This window comes from Hyperoodon ampullatus (assembly GCF_949752795.1).
Source record: "Hyperoodon ampullatus genome assembly, chromosome: 9".
Taxonomy (NCBI): Eukaryota; Metazoa; Chordata; class Mammalia; order Artiodactyla; family Ziphiidae; genus Hyperoodon; species Hyperoodon ampullatus.
This window is the reverse complement of record NC_136922.1, coordinates 13,877,329-13,905,039: the sequence shown is the minus strand read 5'-3', so window position 1 is coordinate 13,905,039 and position 27,711 is coordinate 13,877,329. Positions and strand designations below refer to the sequence as shown.

At 46.2% G+C, this 27,711-nt stretch overlaps 1 protein-coding gene across 1 annotated transcript in view; it reads right to left on the bottom strand.

The window, feature by feature from the left end:
* Positions 1 to 271: 271 nt before the first annotated feature.
* CDHR3 (cadherin related family member 3) overlaps positions 272 to 27,711 on the bottom strand; it is a gene marked incomplete at both ends in the record, with an annotated part of 71,942 nt that continues 44,502 nt past the window's right edge. Inside the window, 11 exons of the mRNA XM_079710972.1 lie at positions 272 to 576; positions 2,102 to 2,150; positions 3,884 to 3,915; positions 5,106 to 5,119; positions 7,200 to 7,381; positions 9,268 to 9,518; positions 11,054 to 11,225; positions 13,559 to 13,785; positions 15,456 to 15,554; positions 16,520 to 16,637; positions 17,893 to 18,064. Of these exons, the coding sequence (XP_079567098.1) occupies positions 272 to 576; positions 2,102 to 2,150; positions 3,884 to 3,915; positions 5,106 to 5,119; positions 7,200 to 7,381; positions 9,268 to 9,518; positions 11,054 to 11,225; positions 13,559 to 13,785; positions 15,456 to 15,554; positions 16,520 to 16,637; positions 17,893 to 18,064 (1,621 nt within the window). The remainder of the gene's footprint in view (positions 577 to 2,101; positions 2,151 to 3,883; positions 3,916 to 5,105; positions 5,120 to 7,199; positions 7,382 to 9,267; positions 9,519 to 11,053; positions 11,226 to 13,558; positions 13,786 to 15,455; positions 15,555 to 16,519; positions 16,638 to 17,892; positions 18,065 to 27,711) is intronic.

Sequence of the window (27,711 nt, the reverse complement as noted above, 5' to 3'; positions counted from 1 at the left end):
ACAAGTCCACACCCACCAGTTAGCAGTCCAGTGGATCAGAGGTACTGAGGCCAGGGCAAAATCTCTCCTGGGCTGTCTCAGAAAAAGGCAACTCTGAGATCAAACCCCTTCATTTTAAAGTCTGTCAAACATTCCACCTGGGACCCTGGATCCTCCACATTTTCAGCCCTCCACCCCCACCCTGCCCTCGAGGAATGTAGGGTGAGGCAGCGTCCCAGACAGTCAAGCTCCCTCCCTGTGCTGTGCTGTGGGCCAGGCAGCCAGACACCGTTCACTTTTCTGGGTGTGGTTTGGGGGACCCCCCACCCGTAAGGGCTGAGTTTCTGTTCTTTGGGGTGCTTGGCTTGCCGTCCTGGTTTCTGGACCACGGGCCTGTATTCTTGGCCTGTGCTTTGTCGCTCAGCCCATCTCCTTCCTTGTGGGTGCTCCTTGGTGGCCCGGTCCCTTCCCCAGTGACAGGTCTTCTTGGAGCAGCTCCCTGAGGGCTGGACTCCTTCCATTTTGGCATTTGGGTTAAGGGATCTTTCCACTTTCTGGCTCCAGTTTTTGTGTTGAATTCATATATTGCCCCAGTAACTAGGGAAAAAAATCACACCACCAGTGTATAAACAAAGGAATCCAAATGCTTCTCTGCTCTCCCCCATCTCCACCCTGCTCTCTTCTCACCCCCAGGGAAAGATGAAGCAGCTAGAAAGATTGAAAGCAGGCTTGTGAAGAACACAAACAATCTTCACCTGCCTGCCCTTTCCACGAGCTGAGCTGTGTGGCTCTGACCACACAGGTAGCAAATCTCACGCTTCCCTGGAAAGCAAGGTTTAGGAGAGTCTCAAGGTCACCTCAGTGGCAAGATGAGAGGCCACAGAAGTCTTGAACTCAACGTGAGCTTCAGATAAGTTAGGCTCAGTTTCTCATGGGGTGACCCATGACGTTCTGATTTGTTGGTTTAAAAAGATCCCCTGAATCCCTGATAGAAACAGGAGTTCACCAAGGAAGGAGGAAAAGGCTTTGATTTTTATCTGTGTTGCGTTAGCAGAGATGTGCAGACACAGACACAAATCTGGCCCCTGTTGAGACGATGCGAGGGAGCCATTTTTATTGGGTCGGAGCCTGCAGACGCGAATTGATGTTTGTTCACATCAGTCCAGTTGGCTCATCGCTTCCTTTCTCCTTCTCGCAAACACACAGACGCAGAACAGCCTCGGTCCTCCCTGGCTTCTGCCCCAGAAGATCTAGTTTCCGGCGCGCCCCTGCTCCTGCTGTTTCCCTGCAGCATGAGTGGCCTCTCAGGCAGAGGATCCCACCAGCACTTATGCTAATGCGGGCACATTATGGTAACAAGTACCTAATAATAGAGGGAAATTTAATTCCAGCAGCCGCGGCAGCCTGTCCTGGAGAGGAGCCATCCTCCCTCTGAGGAGGACCAAGCGGAGCCGTTCGCATGTGAGGGTGGCAGGGAGCCAGCGCACTTGCCTCCCGAATTTGGTTTCCTTCCCTTTATTCACGTCTATAATTGAGCCTTTGTAAGTGAAGGGATGTGTGTAAAGGAGCTAAATTTGGAGCTGATTTCATGGGGGTGATGAGAGCTCTGGAGGCCGCTCTACCTTATGTTCATCTTGCTGTCCAAGAAGGAATTCTTGGCCCTGATCGAGGAAAAAAAGAAGCCAAGCTTGCCATTTCTCCATATCTCTCGTTACCAATAGGATGGTGTTTAGAAGCGTTTAGAAAGGATGAGGCAGGTGGGGGGAGGTTGAGTCCCAGTGAGCAGAAGACACAGTGGGTGACTGAATTCACCAATTCCCTGAACTGGCCTGTGATTCAGGGAGGGAGGCTGGACAGAGGCGTGGTCCTTGAGTGGGACCCCTTAGGTGGAAACCTGCTGAAGCCTCACACGTGATCATGTGCTTGAGCGTCTACAGGCCAGCTCTGTTTTGAGCTGATCTCACGTGGCGGTGCCGCCTGGGAGGATCAGCACTGTGTAGGCCCGACAACCAAACGCATTGACAGACTGCGTGAAGAGCAAGACGTGGGATATGGTCCTCCATGACGCCACCAGCCTGGCATATGGTCAGTGCCCTTATGGGCGACACTGCCACTTAATTACCTGGGTCTGCGGCTTCTCCATCAAAGACAGTGTTCATCTGGATTGCTTCCTAAGGAAAAGAAAGAGACGGCTTCAAGCACAGCCCTACACTCCTCCCCCCAGGAGAGGCTGTTCTTCCTTACAGCCCGGGTTCCTTACCCAGGGCCTCCCTGACATTTCTTTATTCAATAGGCACTGTGCTAGATGCTCGGGACACATTGGTGAACAAGGCAGGGCTGGTTACCGCCCGCCCATAGCTTGCCATCAAGCAGGAGCCATTGACAAAGAGGCACTGCAATTTACTGTGATAAAGACTATGCTGGGGGAATATAGGATGCTATGGGGGCGTGGGGGAACAGGGGTGGGAAGAGGACATTTAATCCAGACTTGGGGGGTAGGAAAGCATCCTGAGTAAACACTCTCTCAGCTGCACAGAAGGAAGAGCAGAAATGCCATGCAGCACCGGCCAAGATCGACATCACCTACGCGGGGTCTGCCAGGCAGATGTTACATGCAGGGCAGGCACAAATGAGTCAGCCTAGGCCAATGCAGCACTGCGTCTCGGCCTGGCCTGCCTCACTTAAGCCTGGTGTTCCACACCTTATTCCTTCTCCTGACCTGTACTCTGTGCCGCCCTCCAGGACCTGCCCTCTGCCCCGTGGAAACACCCCCTTCCCTCACACGGTGCCCTCCCATGGTGCTGTCCTTCAGCACACTCACGAGGACGCTGTTTGGAGTTTAATGGGCCTTTGACCCCCGTTTTCATCACATAAGCCGTTACCTACTCACTTGCCCACAGCTCCCCTCTGTGAAAACAGAAGGAATGGAGATTGTACAGCTTTCCTCCATTTGATCAACTCAGAAGCTGCACTTTTTACGGCCATGGGGATTGATTTATTTAATCGACGAATTTTACTATACATACGTCTAAGTCTCTGAGTGGCATCATCAAGGGTACTTGCCTTAGGCAATAATAAGACCCAGGAGACAGGAGATCACCCCTTCCTCCTGTTTGCAGACCAGTGCTTATAAGCACTTAGGGGACTGGCCTGAAGCGATACTTCCTCCACGTCCTGCCTGTCATTTCCCAAATTCATGGATCTTAGATCATAACAAAGTCCTATTATTAGGGGTTAGGGGAGACCTGGGAGGGGGTCACCTTCAAGTTCCGTCACTTCCAGTGGGTGGATCAGGTTCCGTGAAAGAAAAATCAGGAGGTCACGTGAGGAGGTAACTCCCCAGCTGTCCTGTGACACTTTGCATTTACATGACTCTTCATAATTTTCCCAGTATTTCCCCACCTGTTATCTCAGGGCAGCTGTTCTCACTCCCATTCCACAGGTGAGGAATCTAAAGCTTGAAGAGGCTGAGGGAGTCCCTGAGGTCAAGGTCATATGGCCGAGAGGGGAGAGCCAGCCTCAGCCTCCCACCGTGCTCTTTTTCTATCACTTTTCCCTCAAGGTGTGGAAAAGCAAAGCAAAAGTAAATCCCATTGAAGGCTGAAGCACCAGTTCTGGTCTTTAAGCTCCTCTCCCCTAACTCACTCTCCTGGAGAACTAGTGTAGATAATAAACACCACTATTCAATATTTATGAAATCCAGTTCCTCTGCAAATATAGCAGCAGACAGGTTCAGTGGAGGGAACAAATTCTATCAGGAGCTTGTCACGCAGCAGTCTGCTCCAGTGGCCAGATACAAGCATCTCCCTGAATGATAAACACCCCCCGTGGGACTGTGGCGAGCCGGCCGGGGGGAGACCAGAGCCCCTCCCCAACCCGGCGCCCCGGGGCCAGCCAGCCTCACCACCGCCGCCTCTCTCTTTGTGTTCTTCATTTCTGCAGGGAAGAGGACAGACAGAAGTTAAGCTTCTTGGACACTAAATTGACCTTAAAATTTTACCCCTACAAAGAGATCTCTCTTAAGCAGGATTTGAGCTTAGTATTGCAGGCATAGCAAAGAATTTTCTGTCTCTAGACATGTTTGTTGACTTCCTTCCACCTTCTCAGAAACACACACACGCTCTCATAGTACACCATTAAAAATTGTAATTCTTTTTCCAGCTTATTGTCATTACTGGAAACTAGGTTTTAAATGGCTTTACAGGTAAAAAAGAAAGAGGGGGTTGCTACCTTTGTTTCTCATCTGAGGGGTCTTTGCATGCATTCCTTATGCCCTTTTTACAAAGTAACTAGGATGGGAGATAGTTTGTGAAAAATCTCATTTATTAAAATTATCTCATCGATATGATCAATAACCACTGCAGTTAAATTTCTAACCCTGCTGCGGAGATATCCCTTGTGCATGTCAGATGCACATACCTATGGCTGGAGTGATTAGATCCATCATTTTTCTAAAACACTCTTTCCAGTTCTTTGTCCTGTCTCTCCCCATAGCTTGGAGTCTCCCTGAGGCCACAGCGTTGGAGACAGTGGTGACGTCTCCTCAGTTGGGCCTTGCTCATTTCACCAACACCCTGAAATCACTCAGCTCTCCCAGCCCATCTGACTGCACCCAGCCCCCATTTCTAACTACCCTAACCTAAGTAGCATGTGAGAATGATCAAATCCATCACAATCTGAGAATAAAGTATCATTTGTTCTTTAAAAAGAGGCATCTGTCTAATACAGGGCACTAGCTGTCCTCAGGAGGGGTCACCCCCTCTGTGCGTAGCAGCAAGTAGATTCTGTGTTTAACTCACGGAGAATTCTCCATTCCTGACCCGCTTGGTGGGGAGCAGACCTTTAGGTGCTGATGTCGAGCTGATTGGAGGTGACTCAGTAAGGAACAGGCAGGACCGAATGAGACCCAAGCAGGCCAACGGCCCCATGCACCCTGCCCTGCCCTCCCCTTCCTCCAGCTACGTCCGACCTCTGTTTCATTCCATCCACAGATGATGTGGCGGAAAACCCACCAACACAGGACTGTGCCCTGATTCTCCACCGAGTTGGAACCTTTTTATGTAGTACAACAGAGCAAGCGAAAAACAATAATAGCAACAAACAAAGGTAATCGGCACCGTACATACCTACTTTCTTCACCCTGTATCGGGGGAGAAGGGATGCACAAGAATTAACCTGATAGCACTCTGCACTGGTACACACGTGACAACATGGGGGCCTTTGGGCAACTGTGTTCCCCAGGATTCATGGGTCGACTGAAAAAGGGACCAGGGCAGGGGACTAACATGCAGAATGGGCTCCCAGCCCCGCTCCATCACTGCTGGGTTGGGACTAGGGAGGCTTGGGAGTTTGATAAGTTTGAAAACTATTGCTTTAGAGAACTTCAGGGAACCTATTTTCTCTGACAACACTGAGTGAGGGCATGACGACCCCATCAGACAGCCCAGCGATTCTTCCTGCCTGGTTTTCCTCCCCAGTAGCCATCTGAGCAAAAGATCTGGCTCACAGTGGGAAGGTTCCATGACTAGCAGTTAAACCCTGGCCTCCTGTAATGTGAAGAGCTGGACACCTGGACTCTTAAGACCCTTCCCATGATAACCTTGGATTCTGTTATTCTGTGACTCTAATTTTATTCTCTGCTATGGGACAAATATTGGTTGCCATATGGTACAACAAATTGCCAGAGAGGCCAGGTCTGAGTCTGAATTACTAGCTAGTTTTTTAAAAGTCAGCCATGTTGAAAACAATACTTAGAAGGTAACTGAAACCACCAGGTTCAAGGCGCACATTTAACCATAAATTGCCTGTGAGTTGCAATGTCTATTGGATTACTTCCTTTAAGAACTTCTGCCCAAATCCCATTACAGAGCATCTCCATCCTTACAAGCTTAAGCATCACTCTTTTGGAGCGGGTTTTTTTTTCTCAAATCGATTTGTGAGTAGAGTCCAAATAAAAAGGCCTTTTTTAATTTCAGCAGATGCTCAAGGATTTCTTACCTTGAAGTCAAGGTTGCCAATAGCAACGAATGTCCCCAATAAATATGGCAAAATGCAATGCACATCTTTATGCTAATACTTATACTTTTATACAGCCTTTCATCCATAGATTTTAAATTATTTGACAGTAGTAGTTAATCTTCAAAATACCTTTCAAAGGCACATGAGTCTTATCACCCCTTCTTTTTGCCGGTGAGAAATTCCAAAATTCAAGTTCCAATACCTCAAGATACTTGGGTGTACAGAGCTAAACTTAGAATATAGAAGCCTAAGCTCACTGGGACTCAGCCATGAAAAATCATGCAACAAGATTTAAAAAAAAATAGTGTATTAAGCATTTACTCTACCTCAGGAACAGCGCTAAGTGGTTCCTTTGCATTTGCTCATTTAATTGTTTGGTTTTCAAATAAAGAAATTGAGATTCACAGAGGTTGTCACTTGCCCAAAGCCATATACCCAGAAAATGGCAGACCCAAGATTTGAACCTCTACCTTATCTGACTCCAAAGCCCAGGCTCAGAACCATCACGTTCTCACTGTAAGAGCTACTAAGACTCAAGAAACTGGCTCTGGGGCAGCTTGTAACAATTTGATGCTTTCTCCACTTTACTCTAGTACCTCCCTTTAGCCAGTAAAAGACACTCCGCAGAGTGTCACCAAAAGAGGCATATAAGTTAGCAGGTGAGCATCCCAGGGAGAGGAAGCAGGCCTGCGTTTACAGCCCTTGAGAGGGCCCCATGCAAAAGAACAATAATTATTTAGTCACACCGAAGCCCAGTTCAGTCACTGGAGCCAAAAGCTTAATTCCCTTATTACTTTTTTGTGCTCCCTCTAATTCCATCCCATCCTTTAAATATTCCACAAATAACAGCATGGCATATTCTACTACTACTCACAACCAGCCTCGTTTCTGGAGCTTTTATCCAGGACAAGGTCACCAAGAGGCTGAAGCCCCGATTTCCTTGAGAACTCATCAAGGACAAGGCAGGTGCCAGGGAAAAAGCAAAGGAACAGTTTCCTGGCCAGGCAGGTGATGAAGGGGCTCCACCCGGACAAGGGGAGCTGGGATGTCTCCCCCGTAGCTCCGTTTCCTTTCTTCATTCCAGGCACCCTCTCTACCCTGCGGAGAAATCCTAACCGTCTCCCTTTCCTTCTCCTGACATCACCAGAAGCAGTATCCTCCGAAAGGAAATGGGGGAAGGGCCCAGCCCACTGGCAACTTACAGAGGTTTCTTGTGCTTCCCAGTCTTGCAGGGACAGTGTCTGCGGATGGCTTTGGCCAACAGGATGATCAGGGACACCAGGAGACCCAGAAGCAACATGGAGCCCAAAGTGATGACAAAAGGCACATACCAGGCTGACGGAGAATACACGTTCTTCCTCAGGATCCAGTAGGTGATCCTGGGCTTGAATGACAGAAGTGGGAGGATGAGTGGAGGCTGGTAGGCTTTGACATCAGAACCCTCTCACGTTGGGTGGTTGAATGTTCGTTCTGCTTTTTGTTCTTGCTCTAAACATCGGACATCCGTGTGCTCGTCGTTCTCACTCTTCAACCCATCACCTTATTTACAGTCTTGCCAGACATCCGTTAGACCAAAACCCAGAAAACGTAGGGAACTGGAGAGCAACTCTAGGCCTAATTTCATTCTCTTTCTTCTCCTTCCCCAAAGCTAAAAATTCCATTGGCTTTTTTTTCCTGCCAAATCATGGCATAAGCTAGGGACTAATATAGCTATTGTCTCTCACTGGGAAGGCATGAGCCATGAAAGTTAGGGGTTTTTGTTTCTTTTTTTTTTTAACACTTTGTAAGCTTCTCAGTGTTCACTCACTACCAGCTGTGCTGCCAGCTGAGCAGGCTGTTATCACAGTGAGACCTCAAGTTCAGCATTTGCTTCCCAGAGAGGGAGACTGATAACGAACAAGTTACGGAGATTTCTAGGTTGGAGATGTCAGAGCTGGGCTGTGTTGTAAGTTGCAGAAAGGTGGCAGTTCCTTACTTGGGGCACCTACTGGCTCCTACCACAACTGAAAGCCCTTCACGTCACCTAATGCCTCCATTCATTGGGGGTAATATTGACTCCAGCCCACAGGAAAGGAATATTAAGCAGCTCTTGGTAAGACTCTGAGAAGCAGAATTTGACCACCTGTCACAGGTGGCTTTCTGAGGTTCTGGTTCCTTTTCCTCTGGCGTACTCCAAGTATGGGGCTGCCGACCAAGGGTGCCACTTTTACGAGGATCAGGAGGAAAGGGGAAAAAAGGGTCTGCACGAATATAAGCCAGGTCATCCAAGAAGCCAGGGGCGATAATCCTCTTGTCAGATCCCAAGATGCTCCCTTCCTTCATCGCACTGATTCTATTGTGGCACCTGCTTATTTTCTTCCTACTGTTTACGACAATCTGTAGGTAGTTTATTAATTTGCACACCTGTTTGTAATCCGTCTCCCCCTCTAGATCAGAGGCTCAAAAACTTTAGTGCAATCAGAATGGCCTGGAAGGCTTATTAAAAACACAGATTGTTGGGTCCCACCCCACAGTTTCTAATCCAGTAGGGCTGGGGATTTGGTGAGGACTCCAGGTTTCAACATCCTTCCCTGGAAGTCATAGTGATGATCATGGCCGGATGAGGTATAAATTCAGTGTTCCGGGGTGGGCTCAAGAATTTGCTTTTCTAACAAGTTTCCAGGTGATGATGCTGCTGCTGCTCTGGGGACCACACTTGAGAACCACTAACCTATACTATAAGCTCCATGAGAGAGCAGAGATCATTTCTGGCTTATTCACCAAAGTGCTTGGCATATTATAGGTATTAAATCAGTATTTGCAGATTGAATAAGTGGATTTTTTTTTTTTGGAGTGGAGGTGGGGCGTAGGGTACAGATTGACAAATGGTGACTCTTCACAAGAAGTAGAGAAGAGTATCTGGCAGCTAGCTGCTCTCACAGACACGGACTTGTATTGGCTCTTACGAGCAAGCAGAGAAGGGCTTGTGAAGGCGGCAACATGTCCATACCCTTGGATGGGCAATGCCTGATCTATCACAAGTCTGTGCATATGTGTACCTCCTTCTTTACCAGACTAGGAAAAGTCAGTGGTTCTATAAGCCCAAGGTCTCACCCCGATTTTTTCTACCACCCAGTGAGTATTCCAATCCAGCCCACGGTTGGCGTTTCTGGCAACATCCTAACACCTCAACTCTTTTCAGTCCACCCCACATTTCTCCTAGGTCAAGGGGCTCCATCAACATCAATTACAAGGGATGTAACTGGGAAGTCCATCTCCCAAAACCCTTACCCTGGGGGTTGTGGTGACCATCGTGGTTGGGTGAGGAACGACACTAATACTCAGTGTCACTGTGCCTGTTTCAACAAGCGCTCCGGCTCTCTTCCTGTCGGACAGCAAGTTGTCATCAGTTATGTAGACAAGTAGTGTGTAGTTCCAGATCTTATCAAGCCCACGAGCATAGTCAAAGCGAGTCGCGAGGATCAGGCTTGTAACATTGGACCCGGCGTTGGGAGAGAAGGTGAAATGACTGTTGATGTTGCCTAAATGAGATTTGATGCACGGATTTTGGGGAAAGGAAGAAAAGAGCGTGAGAAATAAGGGTTAGAAGAAAACTGCATCCAGTCTTTTTCTTAAACGTCCCACCTCAGGTGCAGACGACTTCTGATGTACCAGGGCTGGGGCAGTGATAGGATTTGGGCCGTAACAGCACCAGAGATTTCATGAGTACAGAGAGACTCCTGCTCACAACCGGTGTGGCTGCAACGAAAATGAGAGTAGAAAAGGGCACCAGCACAGGTGTCCAGGGAGAATGGCCGCCACCGCGCTGAGCATCAGGCAGAGCGCTGGCAATCCTGGTGCGGCCAGTGCTCATCAGCAGCATTAACTCGGTAACAACGTGTACCTCACGCTCAGACCAATCAGTGGGCGGCAAGAGGGAAGAGGGGGCCACGTCCCTAGCCATGGGCCAAGTTCATTGCACGCCTTTCATGAAACCGGGCTGGTCACACCCGTGACAGATGTCCCTGGAGTCCCCCAAAGGAAGGTGCGTCCTAGGCTGGCAGGGACAGTAGTCCCCATCCTCACCTCCCCAGCGGCTCGTTTGGGGCTGCAGGCTCACAGCTTAGGGAGCCCGGAGCAGAGAGGCTGCCCGCCCAAGCAGCTCTTGCTCATTCCTCCGGGGGCTGCAGACTCACCCCCAACTAAAAACCAGTAAATGGACCAGGGGATGATGCAATTTTACCCCCGAGCAATGAAGTGCCCCATAAAGGCCCGAGGGTTCTCAGTATGGATTATTTCCATCTGCGGCCACCGCAGTCTCGAGGCGGGCTCTGCCCCTGGGTTTTGTGACACAGCTCGAGAGGCCTCCTGCTGCTCCAGTTCCGGCTCTGCCAGGGCTCAGCAGGCGGCGGAGCTGGATTTTCACTCTTTCACGTGAAACTGCTCTGCTTGTTTGGGTTTAAATCTCTGGCCCCGGCACCTCATTAGATGAACTATTTTGGTCTCATTTCCATTGAGGGGTGCTCTTTTCTTTCCCTCCCACAATGGTATATGTTTAAAGAGAGGAAATGAATGGAGCAGAAGAGAATTCCTGAGGACACGTTTCAAAATGCATTTAATCTATTTCATCTATTATTATCCAGAGAGAGGACTGGGATTCCCCTGCCCCCCCTACAAGCTTTCAGGAAAAGAGGTGGGGGAGGAGTTGGACTGAAAAAAATTTTTTAAGCGACGCTAATCTGATTCATGCATCCTACGACAGGCTGGGAATTGGGGGTGGGGCGGGGCGGGTCACCATCAATGGGATTCACTGTTCCTTGGGCCTTTGGGCAGCCAGGTATGGGAGTCTGGGAAGAGTTAGGGGAGAAGGGGAAGCCAAGGTGGGGGGACTGGGAATTCCAGAACCATTTGACTCCTCATCCCTGGTTTCCTCATTCAAAACGCCCCACCCCCTACACACTGTGCCAGATCAGTGTGTGAGCTCAGACCCCCACCCCTTCTCCCTAAACAGCTGCTACGGCCCCCAACACGAGGAGCCCTCAGCAAGGGTCCAGGACCACTGACATCGATACCATACCTGCGCCAATGGAGTAACGAAAAGACCTGGGGCTGGAATCAAGGTCAGTACACGTGAGCTTGAAATTGTAAATATTTGTGCCAACTTTCAGATCCACTGGGATGGCCAGGAAGTACGAGTTTGGGGTACAGATTGGTTTTTCATCATTTTCGTCAATGATGTTCACAGTAACCTAGAGCAGCAGGAAAGTGGCCTTACTGAGTAGTTAGCATTGAGCCCTTACTGTGTGCCAGGCACTGGGCTGTGTGCTTTTTGTGAATTAGTGAGGTTTAACCTCATCCGAGATAGCTAATATGTTTATTCCCATTTTACAGATGGGGAAGCTGAGGCTTAGGGAGATTAGGTAATTGACCTAAGGCCATTCAGTTGGTGAGTGGCAGAGCTGGAATTTGAACTTGGGTCTGTCTTACTCCAAGTCCTATGCTATTAACTTCTCTACTGTGTGTTGTGTGTGTACATGCACATGTGCATAACATACACAATAATGCATTTCCACACACCCCCACACACATGCAGCTAGACACATGTGCTCATCCCCAGATGATGCTGAGTTGTTCTTCCAGTAACAATGATGGATTTATCGTTATGATGATGACCCTCCTGTGCTTCCTTGCTTGCTGCCCCTGTGAGTTGGAAGTTCTGTCTTTGACTTTGGAAAATCGAACAATGGCTCTCAACCATGGCTCCACTTTGTCTGGCCCTCTCCAGACCAAATGAATTGGACTCCCTGGAGGGTGGGGCCCAGGCCTGATTTTTTTTTTTCTTCCTTGATTGATTGATTGACTGATTGATTGGCTGCCTTGGATCTTCGTTGCTGTGCACTGGCTTTCTCTAGTTGCGGCGAGCAGGGCTTACTATTTGTTGCGGTGCACGGGCTTCTCACTGCGGTGTGGTGGCTTCTCTTGTTGCGGAGCACAGGCACTAGGCGCGCAGGCTTCAGTAGTTGTGGCTCGCGGGCTCTAAGCTCAGGCTCAGTAGCTGTGGTGCACAGGCTTAGTTGCTCCGTGGCATGTGGGATCTTCCCGGACCAGGGCTCGAACCCATGTCCTCTGCATTGGCAGGCAGATTCTTAACCACTGCGCCACCAGGGAAGTCCCCAGGCAGGATTTTTATGTTCCCCAGTCGATTCTAATACGCAGCCAGGGTTGAGAGCCATTGGGATAGAAGGAGGCGACCTGGCTTAGCCGGGGTCTTGTGTGTAACCCGGGATCTCAGCACTGCACTGAGCCGGTGGCGCTGGCCTGCCACAAGCAGGGGCCAGCCTGTTCTCTTTCATCACTGTCTTTTATGCCTGGTGAATTGGAATATGGACTGGGATGCCTGCCAGCACGGAATCACAGAATGTCAGCCCTGAAAGGGACTTATGTGATCATCACCCTTTTTAAAAGCTTATGAATTTCTGAGTCGTATTCATTCTACCTCTGAAATTTGGGGATTTCAGCTATTTCTGAGCCCAGGAATAAATTGAAATGTTCTCTCTAGTTAGCTCCCAAAGTGGACTCCATTCATTCCTCTCAAAAACCCCGGCTAACAAACACGACAATTACCTTCAACTTAGCACATCTTTTTCTCAGCTAGCAACGCCAAGCCTTACACATCATTGAAAACATCGTCCCACTAATTCAAAGCAAGTCATCAGAGGAACTGGACTATTCAGGCATTGGGTTATGAGGTGACTCTCCATGTGTGAGAGAGAAATCAGGGTACAAAGATAAGCATTGCTCGGACCCCCTTGGCAAATTGGGATCAAAGTTGAGAAATGAACTCTGCCTCCTGACCCTGGACCAGTCATTCTATCACACAGGGCTGCCTGCCGCTAGCTGAGTTCATTTTGCCTTATGCTTTTTCACTTTACTGATGGGAAAGACCAAGAAATAGTTCCCTCTTTGTGACCATCATATTACCCTCAAATATTCCTCAGCACTGGCAGCACAGACCTGTCAAAGCCTGGCTCCTCAAAGCACGGCCATGGACCAGCTGCCTCGGCACCACTTGGAAGCATGTTAGAAATGCAGGTTCTCAGGCCCTACTCAGACCTACTGACTCAGAAATGCATTTAACCAGATTCTCAACATCAGAGGTTACAAAGCAGCATAGCGCTGTGTCAAGCCAGATCATTTTAAGACCTATCCCATCTGGTGTGATGGGGCTCAGGGTAGGAACAGGGTAAAACTACTTGGGGGCGATGCACAGCTACCGCCCACCTCAACAGCAAGGGGGGATTTAAGGGCAACAGGAGGAAGCTTGTCCCCCAGGGTGGCCATCCATCTCAGCGCTTCTCCCAGTCACCCATAAACGTGGGTTTACAGATGTCAATCTTTATTTCCTGGCACTGCTATGTGTGTCCGATTGTGCTGTCTGGGACGCCACTAGCCATTTCTTGTCATGTCTGCAGGAGGTGCCCTATTAAGATTCCTTATTGCTACGGCCACACCTGGAGGGTGCCAGGGAGACCCGAAGTCAACCACTTGGGCTGGTGTGAATGCACCAAATAGCCCCACTCACAGTGACTGAGCTGCTGTCCTCGCCGTTGGTGGCCTGGATTCTGAGAATATAGATGGGGGTTGTCTCGTAGTCCGCTTTAGTCACCAGCTGGAGTTCTCCCGTTTGGGAATTAATCCAAAATATGTTTGGGTAGTGCTGGCTGGCCCCTCCGGTGGAGATGGAGTACACGATGCCTCTCTGGGGGAAGTCTTTATCTGTTGCTCGCGTCCGTCCAACCCGGGTTCTAGCTGGAAGAATAAAGTACCTGCAATTACTGCTGAGAATAATATCTGAGATTAGTCCTTCTTTGGAGGTGAGAGGAGAAATTAGGAGCAGACACTCTCAGTGCCATGGGCAGAAAGACTTTTGGGGGCCTCTTTGCTGTTCAAACTCTGTATGTTTTACATCTTTTAAATTCAAATTACACTAATGACGCCCACTAGGAAACTGGCCGTATGATTCAAGCAGTACTGCGAAGTCTAAAAGACAATTCATACCCTCATATAGACTCCAAGCACACCAATTATAATATGATCCTAATGCTGCAAAGAACCTTCACATATACATCTTTTTGCAGCAGTGTTGCCTTTTTTATTTTTCAAATTTTCTATAATGAGCATGGGTTGCTCTTATAAAACAAGATGAAAAACATAATTTTTAAGGGTTTAGCAACAGGATGATTGGAATATTTTTGATTTTTAAATCCCGTTCCATTTTGCTTATTTTGCAAGTCTGGTTGGTGGGCTGCTGGACTTCTGGCTTGCTTGTTTTATAGAAGTTCTTCCTCGTAAATTATACTCCTCAAGGGCGGCATCTTCTCTTATTCAACTATATAGAACAGCACTACGTGCTTGACCCAGAGTAGGTGGTTAATAATTGTAGCAAGATCTGTGAATTCATAAAAAGCCTATTCCTGTTGCACTTATTATTCACTGGATAGGGCATAAGGAATCGACAGCGTTTTCTTCAGACCCTCTTTTTGTATTTTGTTTAAAATGTAATGTCAGGAAATGGGGCTCATCATAGAGAGAACGAAATGAAGAGGAGATCATTTTAGAGGGAGATTTTGGGGTTTGTTTTGTTTGGTTTTTAGTGTAGAAGTATCCACAATCAAAGTCTTAAAGACGGGGCTTTGCTGGTGGCGCAGTGGTTGAGAGTCCGCCTGCCGATGCAGGGGAGACGGGTTCGTGCCCCAGTCCGGGAAGATCCCACATGCCGCGGAGCGGCTGGGCCCGTGAGCCATGGCCGCTGAGCCTGCGCGTCCGGAGCCTGTGCTCCGCAACGGGAGAGGCCACAACAGTGAGAGGCCCGCGTACCGCAAAAAAAAAAAAAAAGTCTCAAAGACTGTGGTGAGGTCTGATTATTCTAGAGTTAACTGTCTCCCCTTTACTGGGAGAGACAGGGAGAGACCCAGCTGGAGTGGGGAGGAGCCTGCAGAAATCGAGGCATCCTAAAGGGTGGAAAAAGAGGCCTCCAGGGAATCCTTCAAAGGGAGAGAAAAAACATCTTTATTTTGTTTTTAAATGAAAGAAATCTAGAAATGGGAAGCCTTCTCTCTATTTTTAAATTTCAATTCTCTGAGTGAGCTGGATAAAAATCACAGTGGAGACCAAGGGAAAACTTAGGCTGCAAAAAGAGAGGATTAGCGGAATCAGGCACCCAGACAAAGAGGCAATCAGGGGGTTCAGAGAAATGCAGTTTAATCAACAGTTTTCAAAATCTGGATTTCACCTGAAGGGCTCCTCCACAGTGAGGAGAATTTAAAAAGAAGTAAGACATGCAATAAACAGGAATCAGCTGTGAGTCGCTGTGCACAACACCACCAGGGCCTCTGACAGGGAGCCTCCCTCCACCCAAGTGCGTCCGGAGAAAGGGGTCTATCAAGAGCACTGGAGTCTGTGTCTCGTCGGTTACTTACGTGGGCTTAATTCCGACACGGCAAATACGTAGGATGGGCTATCAAAGACAAGAGGAAACTCATTTTCTGGGCTTGTTAGGATATAAATGTAGATATTATCTATAAACGGAAATAGGAAAAAAAATTAAATCACAATACAGGCATCCCTCATTCTGTTGCGTTTTACATATTGCAGTTTGCAGATATTGTGTTTTTTACAGAATGTAAATGTTCACATTGTGGCAACCCTGTGTTGAGCAAGTCTATCGGCACCATGTTTCCAACAGCGTTTGCTCACTTTGTGTCTCTGTGTCATGTTTTGGTAATTCTTGCAATATTTCACACGTTTTCCTCATTATTATATTGTTATGGTGATCTGTGATCAGTGATCTTTGATGTTACCATTGCAAAAAGATTATGACTCGCTGAAGGTTCAGATGATGGTTGGCATTTTTTAGTGATAAAGTATTTTTAATTAAAGTATGTACATTATTTTTTAAGACAATGCTATTGCACACTTAACAGATTACAGTATATAATGTAAATATAACTTTTATATGCATTTGGAAACCAAAAAATTCACATGACTCGCTTTATTGCTTTGTGCCAAACCAAAGAGTTTGAATGTGAACTTGACAGCTATGGGGAGACACTCAAGGGCTTTCAGCAAGAAGGAATACGGTGGCATTTGCATTTCCTGAAAATCACTGTCAGAAATGTGGTGGATGCGTTGGAAAGGGACAAGACTAAAGGTGGGCAGGAAGACTCTTGAAACACTCTTAGTGTTGTAATTCAGCTCCGAAAGAGGAGGTTCTGCGCTAGAGCAATACTAGCGGGATGCAGGTGCAGCGGAGTTGGGGGGAAGGCAGCAGATCCTCGAGATTTTAGTAGGTGACACAGAAGAAAGGACTTGAAGACTGATTAACTGTTCTTGGTGAAGGACAGGAGGAGGCTGGGCTGATTCCTAAGTGTTGGGGCTTCTGGAAGTCTCCTTTTGAACATAAATACATCCCCAGCCCAAGCCCAAGCATTGCCCAGCACAGTTTAGTCATTGCTACTCAAGGAAGATGCTTCATGAAATAAACCAAAATGATACTTGCTTTTATAGTAAGGAGGGGCAACATCCTGCACCTGCATTATCACAGTGTATTTATTGCCAGCTGCTAGATTACTTGGATTTTCATAATCTAGATCACCAATCAACTAGATTAAAACAGAGAGATCAGATTACACAGAATAAACAATCCTTTTAATTGAACTGACATTTTCATGTACTGTTAATGGACATGTAAATTGCAAAACCTTTCTGGAAAGCACTTTTTCCCATAGGAGGAGCTTTAAAAAGTTATGTCCATACCTTTGCTCACTGCTAGAGAACTTATTTGAAAGAATTTATCAGGAGAGAGAATCTGTTTAAAGATGTTCATCAAGCACTATTGCCCAGCATAGGCTCAAGATTTCAGGTTAAGTCAAAGAGAAGCATGATACAGAATCCTACATGCAAGGTTATTTCCATCATTTAGAATACTTATGCATCTATGTATAGACTCTACATAAAATCTATGCATAGGGAAGAAGACAAGAAAGAAATATATCAACATGTTAATAGTGGTTATTACTGAATAGTAATGCCTTTCTGTGTTTCCTACATTTTCTACAGTGACCATGTATTAATTTCTCAAACAGAAAAAAAAAAGAAGTTATTTTTAGTTGACACAGTGAATAAAATTGGTACAACTTTTAGGGGGATGGGAGGTGGAGAAGGGGGTGTTTGAGAGGATGGCTAGTGGGCTGCTTGCTCTTCTTCCTGAGGCTTTATCTCTGGTGCAAAGATCTCCCCCATCAAGACCACCCCCCTGTAAGACCCCCACCTTACCCTGCCCTTCTATCTCTCTCTCCCTTTCCCCCCAATCCTGCAGTGGGAACCTTGTTGTTAAATGTCTCACACAGCTCATTGAGACCTGCCTTTTACTCCCATTCTTTCTCCAATTACGTATTTGCCCCAGTGGAGATGCCCCTCTTTTTTGGGTCTCCAGTGGTTCTACAGTGCAGAATTCAGCAGGACACACTCATGGCCCTGGCCCTGCTCTCTCTCACCTCACACCTCTATGGCGAGGAATGAGCACTGAAATAAACAAAAGTGCTTGAGCCCAGAGGGCACTGATATGTGACTGTGGAAGCACGCTCACCAGGCACGCAGCCTGCAAACCGCGAGCTATGCAAGAAAGAATCCAATCCTTAGCACCCCAGGCATAACCATGCATAACAAACAATTCCTGGAACTTGGGTAAAATAAAGAGCAAATGGGGAAAACAGAGTCACTATTAAGTTTGTCAGTTACAGTCGCTTGGAGAGGGAGTTGCTTTGGAAATTCCTCTCTATGGGGCAGCAAAAGCACTATGCCTGTTAGACCAACTTCCCCAATGCCCTTTCGATGATGCAATGACCGTTAACTGACCACGATTCTCCCAGAGCCAGCTGGATCCTGTAAAAATAGGCTGCTGCTTCCCACTCCGGATGGCGCGGTGAAGTTGAATTGGTTGTGTGGTGCTTCACTGTCATCATCAAAGCAGAACTTGTTCAGGTCCAGAAGCAACGTCCCCTCGGCTGCTCTCTCAGGCACCATAATGCTGGCGAAAAGACACGATTCAATATTTTCCCCCAACAAATGGTGACTGAGCATTCCTTCTAACACAGGCCCCAGGCTAGACACCCCGGCTTTCATTTCAATTGAAAGCAAGTCCGTGGTTAAGGCAGTACCTGCCTAACTGGTGTCCCCACTCTGCCCTTGACTTCTTTCAGAGGATTCTTTTTTTTTTTTTTTTTACAACTTTATTGGAGTACAGTTGCTTCACAATGGTGTATTAGTTTCTGCTTTATAACAAAGTGAGTCAGTCATACATATACATCTGTTCCCATATCCCTTCCCTCTTGCGTCTCCCTCCCTCCCACCCTCCCTATCCCACCCCTCCAGGCGGTCACAAAGCACTGAGCTGATCTCCCTGTATATATACACTACCACACGTAAGGTAGATAGCTAGTGGGAAGCAGCCGCATACCACAGAGGATTCTTAACACAGCAGCCAGAGGGATCCTGTGAAAATGTCAGATCACGTCGCTCTGCTGCTCCTAAATCGCAAAGGGCTCCTGATTTCACTCAAAGTCGTGACTCTGATCTACAGCATCTTTCATGACGTGCGCCCACCCCTTACCTGTCTGAACTCATCTCCTACTAATCCTTCTTGTTCACTCTCCTTCCACCCTGGCCTCCCTGTGCCCCTGGACACTCCCCAGGCTCTGGCCTCAGGGCCATTGCACTTACTGTGCGATGCTTTTCCCACAAATGTCTTGCTCTTTCCCTATCTTTAGTCTGGAATCAAATGGCACCTTCTCAGGAGGCTCCCTGGCTACCCCAACTAAAATGTCAACGCCCCCAGCCCATTGCTCCCTCTCCCCTTGCCCCCTGTAGGTTTAATGCTTGGTGCTTACCATTTTCCAATATACTATACAGTTTACTTACATATCCTGTTTATCGCCTGTTTGCCCCCAAGAATGTAAGCTCCACAAGACTGGGGATCTTTATCTGCTTTGTTCTTGGCACACTCAAGAAATACTTGTTGAATGAATGAATGAATGGTAGCTTATGGGACTAGCACAGGAGTGAAGAAGACTATAAGAGAAATAGAAATTCTGCCCCTGCCTGTAGGAATTGATACTCTGGTTGGGGAGGATCGCTGTACCCCTGCACCCCTCCCTCCCCTCCCACGCTTAGAAGACTGGTAATTCCTCCACTTGTGTTCTCATGGTTTCGAAGTCATAGAAGGGCTTCCTGACACCTTAGCATCATTTATTCAATAGACGCTTATTAAAGGTTGAATTCGGGGCTTCCCTGGTGGCGCAGTGGTTGAGAGTCCGCCTGCCGATGCAGGGGACACGGGTTCGTGCCCCGGTCCAGGAGGATCCCACATGCCGCGGAGCGGCTGGGCCCCTGCGCCATGGCCGCTGAGCCTGCGTGTCCAGAGCCTGTGCTCCGCAATGGGAGAGGCCACAACAGTGAGAGGCCCGCGTACCGCAAAAAAAAAAAAAAAAAAGGTTGAATTCTGGGTCCCAATCTCAGTTCACTCCAGCAGGGAGGCAAATAGTATGCAAATGAGTAAACCATCTGGTCAAGCCCAGCTTGGAGTGGGAGACTCTGAGGAAGCATGGTAACACCTCCAGGCCCATTAAGGGACTTCACACGTCTCCAGGTTTCAGTTTTTCCATCTGTAAGATGGGCATGTTGATTAGCTTTTGCTACATAACAAACCAGCCCAAAACCTAGTGGCTTAAAACAATGGGCATTTATTCTTTCTTACAACACTAAGGGTTATCCATTCGCTCTTTTGGTTCTAGTCCAGCTTGGCTGGTCTCTCCAGTCACTGGCAGCTCGGTGGGGGCTGGATGCTCCAGGATGGCCTCACTCACAAGTATGGTGGGAAGGTGGGTGGTCTCTGCTTCATATTGACTCCCATCCTCCAGGAGGCTAGTCTGGGCTCTTCTCATGGAGATCTTAGGCTTCCAAAAGTAGCAAGAGAGGGCAAGTCCCAATTCATACACACCTTTCAGTCCTCTGCTGCGCCATGTTTGTGAATGTTCCGATGGCCAAAGCAATTCACCTGGTCAAGTCCAGACTCAAGGAGTAGAAAGAGATACCCATCTCTTGAGGGGAGGAATGGCAAAATCAGACTGCAAAGCGGCTCATGTACAGGCAAAGAGGAATTTGTGTGGCTAGTATTTTCTTTCTCTTTTTCTCTCTCTCTCTCTCCTTCCTCCCTCCTCCCTTCCTCCCTTCCTCCCTTTCTCTCTTTCTTTCTTTCTTTCCCTACCACAATCATGTTTTGCCTTGGGCAGGATTTCTTACAAAAATATATTGGGGCTGCCAGGAGAACGTGCCTGGAAGACCTACAGCTGCAGGAATAGAATGACCACAGACCCCAGCTGCTGGGCTCTGAAATCCATCACTGTATTTGCAGTGAGGTCAGGTGCCAATGACAGGGCAGGGCAGAGATACTAAGGCAGACTCATTCCTGTCCTGTGACAGCTGACTTTGGCTCCAGGACTCCCCAGTGCCCTAGCCAAGTTCATGGACTGCAGAACAGACTAGAACATTCCCACCCATGCACCCTCCCTCCTTCCTTTACTCAGGTCAGACTTGCATCACGGTCTGATGACCCTTGCAGCCTAGCCTAGCTCTCTCCCCATCTTCTCCCACAGGCATTTCCACTAATAAAATCCTCGCACATTTAATCCTGTCTTGGCATCTTGTTCTCAGAGCATCAACACGTGTCTCTAATCCTCTGTACTGTCACCTCTCTCCGCAACAGAATTATGCTGCTTTCTACATTCCACATCAGCTCTTCATGGCAGCTAAAATGGGCTTAGCAAACATGGAGCCAAGTCTGACGGCAAGGTTTTTTTTTTGTGCTGCTGAGGATAACTGGATTTGCTTTGGGAAAGCGGTCTTTCTCACAGGTGTAACTGAATCTCCATGATGTCTCTGTGTCTCAGCAGGACTGGAGTCCAAGCATTTCCATTCTTGTCTTGATGGCACGATGTCATGGTTTTACTCATAAATACTTAGAATAGATACTATTTGTTAAATACCAACTATATGTGGTATCCTACACTTTAAAAACTCTATCTCTAGGGGCTTCCCTGGTGGCGCAGTGGTTGAGAGCTTGCCTGCTGATGCAGGGGATACGGGTTCGTGCCCTGGTCCGGGAAGATCCCACATGCCGCGGAGCGGCTAGGCCCGTGAGCCATGGCCGCTGAGCCTGCGCGTCCGGAGCCTGTGCTCCGCAACGGGAGAGGCCACAACAGTGAGAGGCCCGCGTACCACACACACAAAAAAACTCTATCTCTAATCCCCTCATCGCCTAGAGGTTTGTGTTCTTGTCCCCATTTTACAGATGAAGAAAGATTGGTTCAGGGTGGTTTCAAGACCTGTCCCAGAAAGCTGATGCATCCAGGCACCATCCCCTTGTCAGTGTTAAGAGTCACAGTAAATTTTACTTTCGGTTCTATCAATGACTCTCCAGGCCCACAGAGTGTTCAGGGATCTGAGCCTTGATTACAAATCTGCAGAAGCCGGAAGGTTGCATCACCCAAAGACTCTAGGGTCCTGAAGCCAGGCATTTCACGCCCTCCCAAAGAGGCCTTCACACTTGGCCCCTTAGGGCCGCCTGGCATGTTCTTTTCATTTTCCCCTGCCACTTGGTATTTTTCCCCTAAACCCATGACTTGGAAAACGACTCCCCCCCCCATTCATCACTCCCTGCCTCAAAGGCGGGCTGCCCTCACTCCCAGCCATCTGACCACGGTTGCCCCCACACTTGGAGGTGACAGGCCCAGCCGACATCCTCTGCCTCTGGCTCACAAACAGCTTGCGAAGCATTTTCAGCCAAGTGCCTGACAATTTACAACCAGAGCGGCTCTGTCACGGGGCTTTTGATGCCTCCATCAGGGCCTTGGGCTCATTCGTCACCAGCCTGGGAAAGCCACAGGGGCTGTTTCTGTCTCTCGGCCGCCCGAGAGCCTGCGTGGACCCACGGGGATGTCAGGGGACCTGGCACGAAGCCACCTGCCTCGTGGGATCCACTGGGTGCTTGGCGCCCTCCCAGCCTATTCTACCTGCTCCCCCAAACTCCGCCGCAGAGACTGTGCCAAGAGCCCTGAAGAAAGAGTAAATATTCAGGGACAGGGCTGCCAGAGCCTGTGGCAGCGCCAGTGCTGTCGTTTGGCTTGCTGTTGCGGAGCACAGGCTCCGGACGTGCAGGCTCAGCGGCCATGGCTCATGGGCCCAGCCGCTCCGCGGCATGTGGGATCTTCCCGGACCAGGACACGAACCCGTGTCCCCTGCATCGGCGGGCGGACTCAACCACTGCGCCACCAGGGAAGCCCCAGGAGTTTGTATTTCTACTGCTTATCCTAGATAATCTTTGTCTAGGGTCCTTTGTCCTTTGCATGGCCACACTATGTATGAGGTCTATGTCCAGAGTTACCTAGAGCTTAAAAAATGAACTTGCAAAACCAAAGATAATCTCAGAGGGAGACTCTTTCCCTAGGGAGATCTGAAAGTGAGACCAGCTCTGGTGTTCAGCTTTGCTCCAGACAGAGGACACTCTCTCAGCAAGGGTCACTGCAGAGGTGCCCTCCCCACCCCCAGGAAGAACCACCTTCAGACTCCCAAGAAACTGGAGACTAGCTATTAAGAAACCACAGAGATAAAGCTAACCTGGGGAATTATTCATCTTGTGGCACTGAGACAAAATAGTTAGTGGAAAGACAGTACTGTTTTGCAAAAGTCATATTAACCCAGAATCACAAGGGACTTCATTGATTTATTTTTTTTAATTTTTTAATTTATTTTTTTTTATACAGCAGGTTCTTATTAGTCATCAATTATATACACATCAGTGTATACATGTCAATCCCAATCACCCAATTCATCACACCACCACCACCACCACCCCCCAGCCACTTTCCCCCCTTGGTGTCCATATGATTGTTCTCTACATCTGTGTCTCAATTTCTGCCCTGCAAACTGGTTCATCTGTACCATTTTTTTAGGTTCCACATATATGCGTTAATATATGATATTTGTTTTTCTCTTTCTGACTTACTTCACTCTGTACGACAGACTCGAGATCCATCCATGTCTCAACAAATGACCCAATTTCGTTCCTTTTTATGGCTGAGTAATATTCCATTGTATATATGTACCACATCTTCTTTATCCATTCGTCTGTCGATGGGCATTTAGGTTGCTTCCATAACCTGGCTATTGTAAATAGTGCTGCAATGAACCTTGGGGTGCATTTTTCTTTTTGAATTATGGTTTTCTCTAGGTATATGCCCAGTAGTGGGATTGCTGGATCATATGGTAATTCTATTTTTAGTTTTTTAAGGAACCTCCATAGTGTTCTCCATAGTGGCTGTATCAATTTACATCCCCACCAACAGTGCAAGAGGGTTCTCTTTTCTCCACACCCTCTCCAGCATTTGTTGTTTGTAGAATTTCTGATGATGCCCATTCTAACTGGTGTGAGGTGATATCTCACTGTAGTTTTGATTTGCATTTCTCTAATAATTAGTGATGTTGAGCAGCTTTTCATGTGCTTCTTGGCCATCTGTATGTCTTCTTTGGAGAAATGTCTATTTAGGTCTTCTGCCCATTTTTGGATTGGGTTGTTTGTTTCTTTAATATTGAGCTGCATGAGCTATTTATATATTTTGGAGATTAATCCTTTGTCTGTTGATTCATTTGCAAATATTTTCTCCCATTCTGAGGGTTGTCTTTTTGTCTTGTTTATAGTTTCCATGCTGTGCAAAAGCTTTGAAGTTTCATTAGGTCCCATTTGTTTATTTTTGTTTTTATTTCCATTACTCTAGGAGCTGGATCAAAAAAGATCTTGCTGTGATTTATGTCAAAGAGTGTTCTTCCTATGTTTTCCTCTAAGACTTTTATAGTGTCCAGTCTTACATTTAGATCTCTAATCCATTTTGAGTTTATCTTTGTGTGTGTTGTTAGGGAGTGTTCTAATTTCATTCTTTTACATGTAGCTGTCCAGTTTTCCCAGCACCACTTACTGAAGAGACTGTCTTTTCTCCATTGTATATCCTTGCCTCCTTTGTCATAGATTAGTTGACCATAGGTGAGTGGGTTTATCTCTGGGCTTTCTATCCTGTTCCACTGATCTATGTTTATGTTTTTGTGCCAGTACCATATTGTCTTGATTACTGTAGCTTTGTAGTATAGTCTGAAGTCAGGGAGTCTGATTCCTCCAGCTCCATTTTTTTCCCTCAAGACTGCTTTGGCTATTCAAGGTCTTTTGTGTCTCCATACAAATTTTAAGATTTTTTGTTCTAGTTCCATAAAAAATGCCATTGGTAATTTGATAGGGATTGCATTGAATCTGTAGATTGCTTTGGGTAGTACAGTCATTTTCACAATATTGATTCTTCCAATCCAAGAACATGGTGTATCTCTCCATCTGTTGGTATCATCTTTAATTCTTTCATCAGCGTCTTCTAGTTTTCTGCATACAGGTCTTTTGTCTTCCTGGGTAGGTTTATTCCTAGATATTTTATTCTTTTTGTTGCAGTGGTAAATGAGAGTGTTTCCTTAATTTCTCTTTCAGATTTTTCATTATTAGTGTATAGGAATGCAAGAGATTTCTGTGCATTAATTTTGTATTCTGCAACTTGACCAAATTCATTGATTAGCTCTAGCAGTTTTCTGGTGGCATCTTTAGGATTCTCTATGTATAGTATCATGTCATCTGCAAACAGTGACAGTTTTACTTCCTCTTTTCCAATTTGTATTCCTTTTATTTCTTTTTATTCTCTGATTGCCATGGCTAGGACTTCTAAAACTATGTTGAATAATAGTGGTGAGAGTGGACATCCTTGTCTTGTTCCTGATCTTAGAGCAAATGCTTTCAGTTTTTCACCATTGAGAATGATGTTTGCTGTGGGTTTGTCATATATGGCCTTTATTATGTTGAGGTAGGTTCCCTCTATGCCCACTTTCTGGAGAGTTTTTATCATAAATGGGTGTTGAATTTTGTCAAAAGCTTCTTCCGCATCTATTGAGATGATCATATGGTTTTTATTCTTCAATTTGTTAATATGGTTTATCACATTGATTGATATACATACATTGAAGAATCCTTGCATCCCTGGGATAAATCCCATTTGATCATGGTGTGTGATCCTTTTAATGTGTGGTTGGATTCTGTTTGCTAGTATTTTGTTGAGGAGTTTTACATCTATATTCATCAGTGATACTGGTCTGTAATTTTCTTTTTTTGTGGTATCTTTGTCTGGTTTTGGTATCAGGGTGATGGTGGCCTCATAGAATGAGTTTGGGAGTGTTCCTTCCTCAGCAGTTTTTTGGAAGATTTTGAGAAGGATGGGTGTTAGCTCTTCTCTAAATGTTTGATAGAATTCACCTATGAAGCCATCTGGTCCTGGACTTTTGTTTGTTGGAAGATTTTTAATCACAGTTTCAATTTCATTACTTGTGATTGGTCTGTTCATATTTTCTATTTCTTCCTGGTTCAGTCTTGGAAGGTTATACCTTTCTAGGAATTTGTCCATTTCCTCCAGGTTGTCCATTTTTTTTGGCATAGAGTTGCTTGTAGTAGTCTCTCAGGATGCTTTGTATTTCTGCGGTGTCTTTTGTAACTTCTCCTTTTTCATTTCTAATTTTATTGATTTGAGTCCTCTCCCTCTTTTTCTTGATGAGTCTGGCTCATGGTTTATCAATTTTGTTTATCTTCTCAAAGAACCACCTTTTAGTTTTATTGATCTTTGCTATTGTTTTCTTTGTTTCTATTTCATTTATTTCTGATCTGATCTTTATGATTTCTTTCCTTCTGCTAACTTTGGGTTTTGTTTGTTCTTCTTTCTCTAGTTCCTTTAGGTGTAAGGTTATATTGTTTATTTGAGATTTTTCTTGTTTCTTGAGGTAGGCTTGTATAGCTATAAACTTCCCTCTTAGAACTGTTTTTGCTGCATCCCGTAGCTTTTGGATTGTCGTGTTTTCATTGTCATTTGTCTCCAGGTATTTTTTGATTTCCTCTTTGATTTCTACAGTGCTCTCTTGGTTATTTAGTAACATATTGTTTAGCCTCTGTGTATTTGTGTTTTTTACGTGTTTTCCCCTGTAATTCATTTCTAATCTCATAGCATTGTGGTCAGAAAAGATGCTTGATATGATTTCAATTTTCTTAAATTTACTGTGGCTTGATTTGTGACCCAAGATGTGATCTTTCCTGGAGAATGTTTAGTGTGCACTTGAGAAGAAAGTGTAATCTGCTGTTTTTGGATGGAATGTTCTATAAATATCAATTAAATCTATCTGGTCTATTTTGTCATTTAAAGCTTCTGTTCCTTATTTATTTTCATTTTGGATGATCTGTCCATTGGTGTAAGTGAGGTGTTAAAGTCCCCCACTATTATTGTGTTACTGTCGATTTCCTCTTTTATAGCTGTTAGCAGTTGCCTTATGTATTGAGGTGCTCCTGTGTTGGGTGCATATATATTTATAATTGTTATAACTTCTTCTTGGATTGATCCCTTGATCATTATGTAGTGTCCTTCCTTGTCTCTTGTAACATTCTTTATTTTAAAGTCTATTTTATCTGATATGAGTATTGCTACTCCAGCTTCCTTTTGATTTCCATTTGCATGGAATATCTTTTTCCATCCCCTCACTTTCAATCTGTATGTGTCCCTAGATCTGAAATGGGTCTCTTGTAGACAGCATATACATGGGTCTTGTTTTTCTATCCATTCAGCAAGCCTGTGTCTTTTGGTCAGAGCACTTCATCCATTCGCGTTTAAGGTAATTATCGATATGTATGTTCCTATGACCATTTTCTTAATTGTTTTGGGTTTGTTTTTGTAGGTCCTTTTCTTCTCTTGTGTTTCCCACTTAGAGAAGTTCCTTTAGCATTTGTTGTAGAGCTGGTTTGGTGGTGCTGAATTCTCTTAGCTTTTGCTTGTCTGTAAAGCTTTTGACTTCTCCATCGAATCTGAATGAGATCCTTGCCAAGTAGAGTAATCTTGGTTGTAGGTTCTTCCCTTTCATCACTTTAAGTATGTCATGCCACTCCCTTCTGGCTTGTAGAGTTTCTGCTGAGAAATCAGCTGTTAACCTTATGGGAGTTCCCTTGTATGTTATTTGTCATTTTTCCCTTACTGCTTTCAACAATTTTTCTTTGTCTTTAATTTTTGCCCATTTGAGTACTATGTGTCTCAGTGTGTTTCTCCTTGGGTTTATCCTGTATGGGACTCTCTGCACTTCCTGGACTTGGGTGGCTATTTCCTTTCCCAGGTTAGGGAAGTTTTCAACTATAATCTCTTCAAATATTTTCTCGGGTCCTTTCTCTCTCTCTTCTCCTTCTGGGACCCCTATAATGTGAATGTTGTTGCATTTAACATTGTCCCAGAGGCCTCTTAGGCTGTCTTCATTTCTTTTCATTCTTTTTTCTTTATTCTCTTCCGCAGCAGTGAATTCCACCATTCTGTCTTCCAGGTCACTTATCCGTTCTTCCTCCTCAGTTATTCTGCTATTGATTCCTTGTAGTGTAGTTTTCATTTCAGTTATTGTATTGTTCATCTCTGTTTGTTTGTTCTTTAATTCTTCTAGGTCTTTGTTCAGCATTTCTTGCATCTTCTCAACCTTGCCTCCATTGTTTTTCCGAGGTCCTGGATCATCTTCACTATCATT